Here is a 13,246-nt window from a genome sequence, read left to right as displayed (position 1 = left end):
TTCAATATTTAATTATTAAAAAAAAACCTTAGATGGATCAAAGATCATTAGACTAAATTTCAAAACATAAAAGATATAAAATTAAAAAAAACATATAACTTTTATTTATCCCTGTAGTTTTAACCACAAACTAGTACCAATAATTGAAATGATTTTTAAATATAAACAGTAGATGTTAATAAACAAGGTACAAAAATATCACAGACAAAAATGGGGTAAAATATCTAGAACATTCTTCATATGAATTGTACAATATATTCATTTTAGAAAATATCTGGTATGTTTAGCAATATTAATAGCCATTCTCTGTAACCACTTAAACTTTTGCCATTTTATGGTCACCGATTTTGATGAAACTTCACCCATGCTATATATATATACCAGAAACAAATATCAAACAAAATTTCGTTGCTATGTGTCTCGGTTGCTATGGCAACAGCCGGAAAAGTTTGAAAATTCCACATTTTCAGCCACTTTAAATCTTAACTGTGGCTTAATAAAAACTAGAAAAAGCAAACAAATCATTCTCACAAAAACATGACACCTTGATGTCACTTATACTGTAAAGAAACTGTTTAGAATATATCTCTAAGTAAGTGGTAACCAAGGGTACATTTGGAATACATTTAAAATGCTGAAATATGCTGAAAAACACTCCGTATTCACTAATGGTGGGTGTTACATGCTCAAACTCAATAAACGACTTAAGAAAAACAATGAAAATGTTTTACCTTAAGTATATAAGTATAAGCAATATTATTCTACAAATAACTTTTATGGTTGCCATGGTAACACAGTGTAACCATGCAAAACCAGTAACTAAGATTGGGTTAATGCTACTGTCTTGAGGAAAAACATGAAAATTCAAGACTGGCAAATATGCATCTTTAGGACCTTGTATCACCAAAACCAGAAGAAAAATTTGGTATAATTGCTACTTTGCAGTGTTACCATGGAAACAAAGTACCAGTGCTTAAAAGTGAATTATTTTTCGCTGCATTAAGAATTAAATTGCCATATAATCAAGAAACAAATTAAAGGACTCAGCTTGAATAGTACTTATCTGTTAGAACTGAAGTTGAATATCATATATTGATAAAATTTGATGAAGAAAACAACACTGTTGCTATGGTTACCAAGAAAAAATGTTCGATTTTGTGAACTTTATATCAATATTAAACCCTGTGTGACAACTTCTTGCATCCACTTAGAGATTGGATGATAGTCAAAATTAAAAGTCAGGTTAGCTGTTAATAAATATCAATCATAAAAGTTTTGGGAATCTACATTTAAGGGTACGTATCCAAGAAAAGAATATAATTTTCCGGTTTTTAAGCATATATTTTCTGCGTATTTCCATAGCAACGCTCTATTTAACGAATCTGATCTGAATTTTTTCAAATGGGAAAACTAGGAGCACACCAACATCTTTAAAAATTTATCATTAGTTATGAGGAAATGTGTTTGTTTAAAAGATAGGATCAGATTTAAACATACAGAGTACTTTGAAGACTCTCTGTGGTATAAAAACCTTGGCAACCATTGCCAACCAAAATGAAATATCATAATTTGTTCTTGGTATATGTTTCAAGGTTCTTTTGTCTATTATTTTGTCACATTTCATCCTAAAAATGCTTTTTATTTTTACGTGTATGACTTTATAAAATTCAATGAATATTTTTTTTTACTTTTTGAATACTTTGTTACCATAGTAACGAATGTAATAGTTGATTTACCAAACATGTTTATCGTGCATTTGAGAGATCTGACCTTCAACTTTTGGAAACAGTCATTGCCAAATGTTTGCTTTGCCGCAAATGTTAACTATGGGGCTCTAAACATGCTAAAAAAGTCCATTTTTCAAACTTTAAGACATGTTGCCATGGTAACTATAAAGCATATCAACCAATTTTTGCCTGATTTCAGTTTAAGGTATCAATGACTTTTATCATACAGAGTTTGGAGAAATTCTGAGACTATGCGTGCCACAGCTCCTATATAAAAGTTCAAGTCATTACAGAGAATGGCTCTTATATAAATACCAATGTTTGAAATACAGTGTATAAAATAAATTGTAATTTATCAACTTTAATCTTAATAGACTACAGGAGGAACAATTACAAAAAACACCCTTCTAAAATGTTGAAATTTGTTTAAACTATATTCATAATTCCTCTTTTACATAAAGGTTTCTACAAATAAGCACTTCATTTTTGATTTCAAAAGCAGGATTTCTTGATTCATTTTTTCATTGGCTCTTTAATACTGGACTGTATTCATCTAGTCTAAGAGTGTCTCTAAACATAATGCATGAATAGGAAAGCACTGGTAGACACTGTACATATCTGTGGTCTTGTCTCCATGGTAATTTAACGCTACATGCACTATTATAATTTGCCAGTCTAATGTCTTCTATTGCACAGCTGTCTTTGGTTTACCAACAACAAATGGGGTTACATTTCCTGAAAATAAAAATAACAATACTCAATATATTTCTATCCTTTTTAGATACTACATATACCGTATAAGCAGAATTTTTTTTAAATGTGGTAAAGAAAATATAAAGATTAAAAGTAAAGTTGAATATCCTAAAAATTAATTGCGTTTTTTAATGGCTTCTTAAGTGAGCTTTTTAATATACAAAGATCTACAACAAAACAGAGATAATGTAAACATTTGATTTTATTAATGAACACTTCATAATGTCATGCTTTATGTATATTTTACCTCTTTTTAACACTTTTTAAAATAAAAGTGTAACACAAAATATATTTAAAATTAAAGAGAACTTTTGTGTGCATAGTTTGTGTACAATTGGTTTTTCAGATTGATATTCTGATACAAAGATCTACAACAAAACAAAGAAAATATATACAAATATGTTTTTTATTAAAACTGATTTTATTAATGAACACTTCATAATGTCATGCTGAATGTATATTTTACCTCTGGTACATAAGTACAGATGTATATTCAGAAAACTTTTCTTTGTAACTTGTGTACTTTTATTGAAACTTGGCCAGGTATTTACTGTACCTGATATTAACTTTTGATCATAGCTTTACTGTTGTGACTGGGCCAGGTATTTACTGTACCTGATATCAACTTTTGATCATACCTGTACTGTCGTGACTGGGCCAGGTATTTGCGGGCAGTGTTGATTTCTGACCCAAGTCTGCGTAGATCATCCCCATCAAACTCTGGAAGATGTGGATATTCTGTGTCCTCAAAGCCCTCTGTCAAAAGTTTGTGTGCGAAAAGTTGTGCATCGAAATCTGTCTGACAGCGGTGATATCTACCTCCAGTCTCCTGAGCCAACAGGTGCAAGAAATTGTTTGCGGTGCTGCAAATAAATTTATTGCATCTCTTTGACATGTGATTCTAAATTTCATATATACTTTAAAAACAAATACTTTTTGAGCTTTAAGTAAAAGCACAAAATAAAATGCATTAAGGGAACTTAGATAATGTTATACCTGTCATTACAGTTGAAGGAGATGGTATTAACTGGAGCCTTTCTCTCTGAGTTCATCTCGGAGACTTCCTTCAGAACCAGTGAGGTACTTGTGTCGGGTTTACCGTCCGTTAACATGTACACTGCTATCATGTCAGGGTCATCAAAGGCCATCTAAACAACAGAGGCAATGCTAGGTGAATCTCAAATTGTAAACAAAGCTTCCTTCTAAATGTTCAGAACATTTTAATACATTTATATGAAGATCTTCAACATGACAACAGAAATGTCAATGGTAAAACAAAAATAAAAAAAAATCTGACACAATAAAAAAAATTTTGATGTATATGTATCAAATGTATTCATACAGTACTAAAATATCAAATTGAATGAACTCCCTACCCTGAGTGCCTCCAGTGTACATGTGTTACCCGAGGCTGTAAACCTCGAGGACCATGACACAGCCCGGTGACAGTTCTCCTGCGTGGCTGGCACTAACCTCTCCTTCCACTTCTCACAGTCTCCAGAGAAACGAATCAGGTTAAACCTATAGAATGTACAATCATCATAGCATATGTATAGGCATTTTATATATTTATAATCTGCCATTATATTTTAACAAATATTTATTTTTCACATTGTCTTCTTTTACACACATTAATTCATCTTTAAAACTACTGCTTAATTTAGGTAAACAACAAATACAAATAAAGATTCTACCTAGCACCCAATCTGTAAAGTTGATCCCAAATCAAGGCAGCTAACTCTTTCTTTAACTCGTCCATATACTGCTCCATAGATCCTGATGTGTCCACCAGAATCACCACCTTCTTATGAAGGATGGTCCCAAACACTCTTCTACTGCCTGAAAAAAAATCTCAATATGTACAAAAATGTAATTCTAATTACAATTTACATGTAATGTATGACCTTTGGCAGTTATAGTAGATCAAACACATTGATTTAGTAGTACAGAAAATATGCTGAAAAAAGACTTACTAATTATACCAATCTTAATTGTTAAAATTATCAATTTAAATTCTAAATCCTAAATATATAATTTATTGTGACACACACCACTGAGGAGCCACATTTATTGTGATACGCACCACTGTCTAATGATAATACACACCCATTAGACAATGATTTTTTGTGATACTCACCACTGAGGAGCCACTGAAGTCGTTTGAGGTATCGCTTCAGCACCTTCTCCACCTGTGCCTCGTAATCCTTCAGTTCATGGGGCAGTAGCTGTAGGTGTTTAATGGTTCCCTTCACATTTATACTCGGGAAAATATCACAGTATCTACAAATGTTATTGATAAATCAGATTTATTCAAAATATCTAGTGATCTGTTAAGTTACTGATCAGGTGCTGGCTGTTGATAATGAGGACTAGGACTTACTTGGCAGAGACATGCTTGTGGAGGGACTTGACAGTGCCCTCATTGTGTTTACAGTCAGGGCCGGCCACCAGTTTATCCAGATCTAGCTTCAGTTTGGACAAGCTGTATAATCTCATCCACTGGAAAAAAGGTGACATAATTACTATACTAAACCTCTTAACCAGTAGACAGCTGTACAACAGAAATCTGCCCCTCATTTACATGTTAATATAAATATATAAAACTCTGAATTCTGTGTAGTACCTCTTTGGTAGAAACTATGTCCTCGACATCTGGTATATTGGGCTGCCCCACGGCTTTCCTGACCGACTTCTGCTCGGGGTACTTCTTGATGACACTGCCTGTTCCATCCCCCGTCTTCTGCTTACTATCCAGGAAGAAGCTGGTAGAAGCAAAACGTTTGGAGGACTTGACTCGGGACATAGGGTCCCTGGCTGAGCTTGGTCTGTCCCTGCCTGTTACACAAAGAATTAAAAAAAACAATTAATTCATGAACCATGTCCAGAAAGAGGACTTAATATATCATTCAAACAAAATAATAACAATGGAACAAAAACTTAAACCCCAATAAAAAAAAAGATTTATTTCTTTATAAAGCTGTATTTACCATTTGTCTGTCTCTCTCGTAAGGATGAAGATGAAGCACTTGTTGGTCGTCTTGATAGAATTTTTGCTCTCTCTTCTCTAACTTCTGTCCTTTGCTACAAAATACAAGCAATGAAATTAATACTCATAAGTTTGATATTCCTTGTATCTTTTCATGCAATGTTAGGAATACCACCAGGTAAATTTACTGTTAATACCACACCTGTCTGTAAGAGGCTGGAGGGGTACAGGACATTGCTGGGGGCAGGGCCTTCCTCCTAAATCTGGGGGGTTCAGGGAGGGCTGCCATCTCATCCAGAAATTCCTGATGCTGAAACCAAGAAAACCATTACCTTGCAATAATTTCATTACATAACTATTTACCTATTGATGTAGATCTGCATTTTATAAATGTAAAAAAAGAATGCTTACAAATCTATTTCTGTATTTTTTCTTCACAGATTCCACCAACAACTGAACTTTTTTGGAGAAGTTCATAGCCTTGTCAATTTCTGTTGTTATATGTTGAATATCATCACTCTCAATGATACCTGGATAATAAACAACAATGGATAGTGAACATTGATGGATAGTAAATATGTCTAAATGGTTCATATAGACTAAAAATTTACTTCTATATATACACTGTACTTCTTTGTTTAGCAATGCTAAGTTTTAAAAGAGTGAATACCTGTTTCTCTAAACCAGTGGAATCTGCCTTTGCTGCAGTGTGCCATATTCCTGAGACATTCTGCCGTTCTGGTGATGTTGGCGTAGCGACCAGGAATGGCTCCCTCTGCATCGTAGTCGTCCACGTTAAACAGAATGGAGTGGAGGTGGATACCCCGGCCGGACGTCGACTGCTCGATGTAGGAACAGCAGATATCCTGAGTTTGGTCTGGAACTCCACTTGTGAACAGGTAAATCCCCTCAGAATCTATAGAAAAACATCAAATGTCAGGCTACGGAAATGGATCTCTTCCCTTCTTCATAAAAAAAGTTGCATAAATAATACTGATAAAGAGATTTTTTCCTACTATAGCATAAGTATAAAGAACTAAAGGCTCAAAAACCACTGCACTCATCAGAGTTATCATTCTCTTCTTGGCAATTAAATATTGTTATAAGAACATGAAGATAAAATTTATTTAGTGGCTATCAGATAGCTGTACATGGTTTCAGTAACTTAAATTCTTTTATAATTTGTACATAGAGGTTCAGCAAAGATGTTTAAGTAAAAATATTTACATATTTTGTGCTTAATTTCCTCTTCATTTTCAACAGCCAGCTTGAAAGCAGATAGGAAATTTCTACTTCCCCCACACTGCAGATCCAGGACCCAGCTATAGATAAATAAAAACAAGTCCTGAGACAGGTCTATTTAGAAAGTTGAATTAAAATAAAATCTCCATGATTTAACAAACTTACTTCCAGGCTTCTTGCAAATTAGCTGGAGTGGGTTTAACCATGGTTGGTTTGAATGCAACTGCTTCTCTTCCAAACCTATAATTATTTTGAAATAAATTTTAATGCTGTGTATGTTTACCAATATGTAAGTGAGTAAATTTTACCCTGAACTGATAGTACTTACGCAATGATGTTAAAGTACTCTTTGTTGGCAAGCTGTTGTTCCATCAGGAGTCGGATAGAGTGTTGGATGTGCACCAGGTAGTTAACATTAGAGATGGACATGTCAATCAAGATCACTACACTGGAAAACATACAACATTCAGGGATTACAACTCCTTTTTTCACAACGCTAGTTGTCTTAAAACTCATGGCACTTACGATGAATAAAAAATAATTGATTAAATACTAAAGAAACAAACTTTTTTTCGACAATGGTTCCAAATATCCTGCGGCTTCCACTGGCCAGCCATTCAATTCTCTTCTCATACAGCCTGACAGTGCTGTAGAGCTGTTTCTGGTACTCAAACAACAGAGACATGTCCACGTGGATGTTCTTAACAGACCCATCATGCCACTGAAACTGCACCATGGCTTTCTGTAAAACAATAAACATATCACAAATTAAAGACATGTTGAAGTAAAGTTTTATTTTTTTCAATGGCTACAAATAGATATATCTATACATGTGCTATATATGTGACATAAAGTCAGTTTTGTGAGATTTTTAGACTAACCTCATGGACTTGAGACTGTACAGCTTTCTTGATAACAGGAATAAATTCCTCTTTGTAGGAATAAGCATTTGGAGCAAGAATCTGATACAGGTCCAACCTTCTCGCTGTAAAACAAACAAATAATTACTCATAAAGTTTTAAAGAATTATAAATTTTAAGAAGATTTACAATGATGATGTAAACTCTATATCACAAACCTTTGAGTCCATGTTGCTGGATCCATCCAATAGAAGATCTTGCCTGGAACTTGGGAACTTCTATTTTTAGTGGCAGGTCATGACCTGGAGGTCGAGGCAGAAACCGTGACTGGGGAAGCTTGGCGACTTCTGTAGTTATCTATTATAAAGAAATATCCACAAAATGAAACTCTTGCAGAAAAATTCCATAAAGCTTGTATGAACAAAGATTTTCATAAAGCATGTATGTATAAAGATTATATTGATCCAGGGATAATGAAATATGCAAATTTTTAAGGAATTGCTTACCTCACTCATGATGCTGATCAAGGCACTTCCCATCATGCCATCTCTCATTTCTTTGATTTTGTTGATGACTTCCTGCGCTTTCTGGATTTCCTTCAGTAAGACGCTTATGTCTGTTCCTGTGTAGATCTGATCCTCACAGTTAGCTGTGTAACAGTGATAACTGCCGTGGGACACCTCAGATAGGCTACGCAGTGTGAGCTATAAGTAACATGTCTAAATTATTTGTTTGCATAATTATAGGTATGTTAATAGTGTATTTCATGATGTGATGTTGCTACATGTATCCGTGCTATAGTGCATGTGCAGTGAAAGAAGTCAAAAGATATAGGCATACACTATTTTGTCACACCTTCAGTTTTAACATGCATGCAGTACTTTGAATATTGTTTTAGAGTGGTAAATTATCAAATCTCAAATCGTTAAGCTTGTACTCACATTAGTTAAATGATTGCTGCAGTCATAAGCTACAGTCTGGAGAGGGATTCCTTGACCTATTCCCAGCTGATGTACATAATCACACAAAATCTCAGAAGTCTGATCAGGTCTACAAATATAAATAAAATTGTGGTTTTATCTATCATGATTCCAGTATCATATATTCAAATGTAGCGTAATGCACAGACATTGGTATACAGATAAACTTACACACTGCCCAGAATGATCATCACGGAGTCTATATCCTGTACTCTGAGGACATGTTTGAGGGCTTTGAGGAGATTACAGCCTCCTGACGGCTTCAGTCTCATCACCCACTCCTTAGCCTCCTCAACTCTGTACAAATTAACATCAATATCAGAAATTAGCGAAATCTTTCTGAGACAACTTTTAACAAAATTATACACAATTTCAAAATAATAAATCTGACAAAAACTTTGCATTTATTTTTAAAGTAAAATACATGTGTAAACAAAAATGGTCAAATTGCTTACATCCTGCAGTTGACGTCTCTTGCTACAGGCCACAGAGGGTCGATGTCAGTTCCAAATGACATGAGGTAAATAGACTGACGCTGAGAGAGCTGCTCATCTATAAGGTGCTGAAACACAAAACACAAACTTTTACTTACAATCTCAATATTCACTCAAGCAAGATTAAGTTTTTCTTAGAGCATCATATAGTTACTGTAGTACTAAATAATTAATAGCTCTATCATTGGATGCTAAACTTACAATGAGTGATTCTTGAAATGCAGTTATTCTTCCAAAGCCAGCATTTGCATCTGATGTGTCAACAACAACTGCTATCCGCTTGCCACGAATGTTCCCAAATATCTGTAAACAAACCAAGGAGCCTGAAGTGATGCTTGCAAAAAGGGACTAACGAAAATACCCATTATAGGACAAGTATTTATGCACTTATGTCATTCTTCTTCAAACAACCTTACCCTTTTACTTCCCTGAAGCAGCCATTTTATTCTCTTTGTATACTGCTCAATGGCCCTGAAAAAAGTGTTTTTTTATTTTATTTTTTGACATTTGCTCGTTATACATTAATTACATGGGGTACCTGTAAAGTGCGAAACGAAATAGAAACGAAACGAAACGAAATCTGCCGAAACGAAACGAAATCTACCGAAACGAAACGAAACCTACCGAAACGAAACGAAATCACGACGAAACGAAACGAAACCTGCCGAAATGAAACGAAACAAAACTATGAAAATGTTTGGGGTTTTTTTCAAATCAAGGTACACGTATATAATTATATATGTGTAACTGCATGTGAACTTTTTTTTTTAATCAAATAAAATTTATATACACATGTATATATATATATATATATATATATATAGTTCAAGCACTTGTTAATATAAAATTTTAGATTATTGATAAATCATGCTCCCTTCTCAGTCTAATGATGTATTTTATTGCAAACCACTCATTTCTTTTTCGAAAATTACCTCGATAAAAATAGGACTGTATGTACGTAGAAAGGATACACAAGATTCCGGTTGTAGTTACATGTATAACTGAACAATAAAACCAGACACCTCGGAATGGATTACTAAATACTCTAAGTCGCTGGTTTATCCTATGTTTTAAGACATTCGCAATACAACAGTACAGTGACTTTATTTCGACCCATACATAAACGAGCCTTTACATATAACAACATCAATTTTGATAGATATATTGTATCTAGATAAATAAGGACTGAAAATAAGAATAAGATATAAATATTAAAAAATAAGGCACCTATTGAAATTATACATTCCCAGTACGCTCGTGCATATTTGCAGCTGGTAAACATGTAAACACATCATTAGACTGAGAAGGGAACATAATTTATCAATTATTTAAAATTTTATATTAACAAGTGCTTGGACTATATATATATATATATATATATATATATATATATATATATATATATATATATATATATATATATATATGTATATATATACATGTGTATATAAATTTTATTTGATTAAAAAAAAAAGTTAACATGCAGTTACACATATATAATTATATACGTGTACCTTGATTTGAAAAAAATCCCAAACATTTTCATAGTTTCGTTTCGTTTCGGCAGGTTTCGTTTCGTTTCGTCGTGATTTCGTTTCATTTCGGTAGGTTTCGTTTCGTTTCGGTAGATTTCGTTTCGTTTCGGCAGATTTCGTTTCGTTTCGTTTCTATTTCGTTTCGCACTTTACAGGTACCCTAATTACATGTACATTTCTTTAATAATTAATGCAGCAACAGACATTCTAAACTTAATCATAGCCACCATTTTTTTTTTTACAATCATTATGATACTTGCAAAAGAAAAACAAACATAAAGAATCTTTACTTACATGTTGAGTTTGTATTCAAATTCATTGACATCATAAGCCTCGAACTGTATATGCTGCATAGCCTTCCCTGTTCTGTGGTCCGGTTTCATACTACATAAAAGATAAAATTCAAATTTAAACCATAACCATTCAAATGTCCCATCTAAGGTCCTAATACTTGAATTTTATACTGAATAGACAGTGCAGTTGGCTGTATCTAGCCTTAGGCAAAAGAGTCCGTCTTACTTTCCAATTTTCCCTTTGTCAACTAAGTCTTTCAGAGTCAGTTTCATGTACTCTACACTGTGAAGTGTTAACCACTCCTCAGAATTCTGGAGTTCAGCATTCATCATGGCTTCAGCACTCTGAAGTTTCTACAAAAGAAAAACATACACTCAAAATAAGTAAAATTTTGAACATGACAAATCAGAGGAATGAGAGATTTAGAACATTATGATACTGTGTATACTGACCATTAAGTCCCGTGTTTGACTGACATGGGTTACTGTCAGGGGGTGAGGTGGCTTTGCATTTTTCACAACTGGTTTTTCCCATGGTATTGGATTTTCCCATGTTCTATGAAATTAACCAGAAAAAAGTTTATTTCTATGGCACACTATGTCTAACTCATTGATAATAGGGTGATCATAAATTGATGCTTTATTTACAAATGCTAAATCTATTCCTGTGCCTGTAGATGTAATTTAAAACACAACATAATAATTTCAAATAATCAGAAATTTTTATAAAATAAAGATTTATACTTTATTTTTACCTAGGGTGATCATCAAATGAGCTATCTGAATCACTGCCATCATCATCATCATCGTCATCATCTGCCACCTCTAACTCTTCTTCCTCTGTGTCAGTTTTCAAAGGCTTCTCCATGTCTTCATTTATTTCCTTTCTAATAAAGAGAGATCAAAACATACAATAAGGCTCTGACAGTGGATATTTTTTTTCCAGTAAAATGAAAATTCTAAAATATAGTAACCATATGAAAAAAAAATTTCAGAATACATGTATCAACAAATCAATAGGTGAAATATTGAACTGTGGTCTTATGTTCATAGCAAGCACATGTAAAAATATTTAATTCAAAATATACAGCCCACAGTGACACAACATGTGGGTAAAGTCTGACTTTTGCCCACCAAATCTGTGGGTTTTCAAAGATTCCATGATATGCTTTTTTCTGAAAGTATATGCAATGTGCAAGTGTCATACGCATGACCACAGGCACTTGAGGTATGGACCCCCCCCTTTTCCATTTCTTTTCTTTTTAAATCTGGGGTTGAGTCACCTTTTTCCTATTTTTCTATTCTAATATGCACTATATATTATCAATAATGTAACTCTTTTGTCTCTATAAGCTGTTTTTAAAAATATCGTTTTCGATCGATACATAATAAATTATTTAAAAAGATTTAAAAAGAAAAAAATGGAAAAGGTGGAGGGGGGGGGGGTCATACCCCAAGTGCCTGTGAGCATGACATCATAAAAAGTTCATCATTCAGTTCTATCAGTATACTAGTAATATAGGACTGTAGTATCAATCCAAACCAGCTGTTACAGATATCATCTTACTAACAATGACAATTTAAACCCGCGTGATTACTTGGACCCGTCACCATGTATACATATCTATTGGTAGAATAAGACTTTATTAAAATATTTTATCTATATATTTTGAGCGTATATAGCTTACTCCGATTCCTCTTCCTCAAGAAGACTGGTTTTTCGACTCCCACGACCAAATATTGAGTCCATATCGCTAGAAAATGGTGCTATTTTCTTTCCGCCATTAATGTTGTCGTTGTTGCTATCCTAGAAACGAATTTTGATTGGATATAACGCGCACTTGTCTATAACGGAATTTCGATCCCGATCTGAATAATCGCAACCCACTGAACAGCTGTTGAAGAAAATTGAATAATTAATAAACAAGCAAGCAATTAAAAAATTTATTTAAAAAAGGTAATTTTTTGACGCAAAACAAACGTACATTTAAATATTACCCATGGGGATTTTGACGAATATCTTTTATTGACCCAAAGATTTGGTGGGCAAAAGTCACAGGCACCTGAGGTATGGATATTCACAGGCACCTAAAGTTATGGCCTTGTACGGTATAATAAAAATACACACTTTTTATCACGTTTAAAAATGGCCTTATACGATATAATAAAAATAAATACACCCTTGTGTTTTTTTATTATACCGTATAAGGCCATTTTTTAAACGTGAGAAAAAGTACAATCTCTCGCATAGAATATGGAATGCCATATACGACAGCCAACTGCTTACTGCCAACTGCTGAATGCTTACTCCCAACTGTCAGCTGGCTACTGCTAACTGCCACACATATTTGAATAAATTTTATTTTTATATTGATA

At 33.6% G+C, this 13,246-nt stretch overlaps 1 protein-coding gene across 1 annotated transcript; it reads right to left on the bottom strand.

The window, feature by feature from the left end:
• Positions 1-2,412: 2,412 nt before the first annotated feature.
• LOC134269746 (von Willebrand factor A domain-containing protein 3A-like) lies at positions 2,413-13,020 on the bottom strand. The gene is made up of 30 exons (XM_062751950.1): positions 12,559-13,020; positions 11,626-11,757; positions 11,324-11,426; positions 11,097-11,224; positions 10,872-10,961; positions 9,459-9,513; positions 9,244-9,345; positions 9,004-9,110; positions 8,720-8,845; positions 8,510-8,618; positions 8,075-8,272; positions 7,787-7,925; positions 7,590-7,693; positions 7,275-7,450; positions 7,037-7,156; positions 6,874-6,948; positions 6,694-6,788; positions 6,137-6,382; positions 5,878-5,996; positions 5,669-5,776; positions 5,468-5,561; positions 5,104-5,315; positions 4,861-4,979; positions 4,618-4,760; positions 4,175-4,319; positions 3,857-4,001; positions 3,477-3,628; positions 3,119-3,343; positions 2,790-2,848; positions 2,413-2,462 (listed from the first exon to the last, which is right to left on the bottom strand). The coding sequence occupies exons 1-30, from the start codon at positions 12,618-12,620 to the stop codon at positions 2,413-2,415; spliced, it is 3,738 nt and encodes a 1,245-aa protein (XP_062607934.1). The 5' UTR covers positions 12,621-13,020.
• Positions 13,021-13,246: the final 226 nt, after the last annotated feature.

This window comes from Saccostrea cucullata, unplaced genomic scaffold, assembly GCF_032062105.1.
Source record: "Saccostrea cucullata isolate Sc308-1 unplaced genomic scaffold, CSIRO_AGI_Scuc_v1 ctg382, whole genome shotgun sequence".
NCBI lineage: Eukaryota > Metazoa > Mollusca > Bivalvia > Ostreida > Ostreidae > Saccostrea > Saccostrea cuccullata.
The sequence above is the reverse complement of the archived record's forward strand: the minus strand, read 5'-3'. Positions and strand labels throughout refer to the sequence as shown.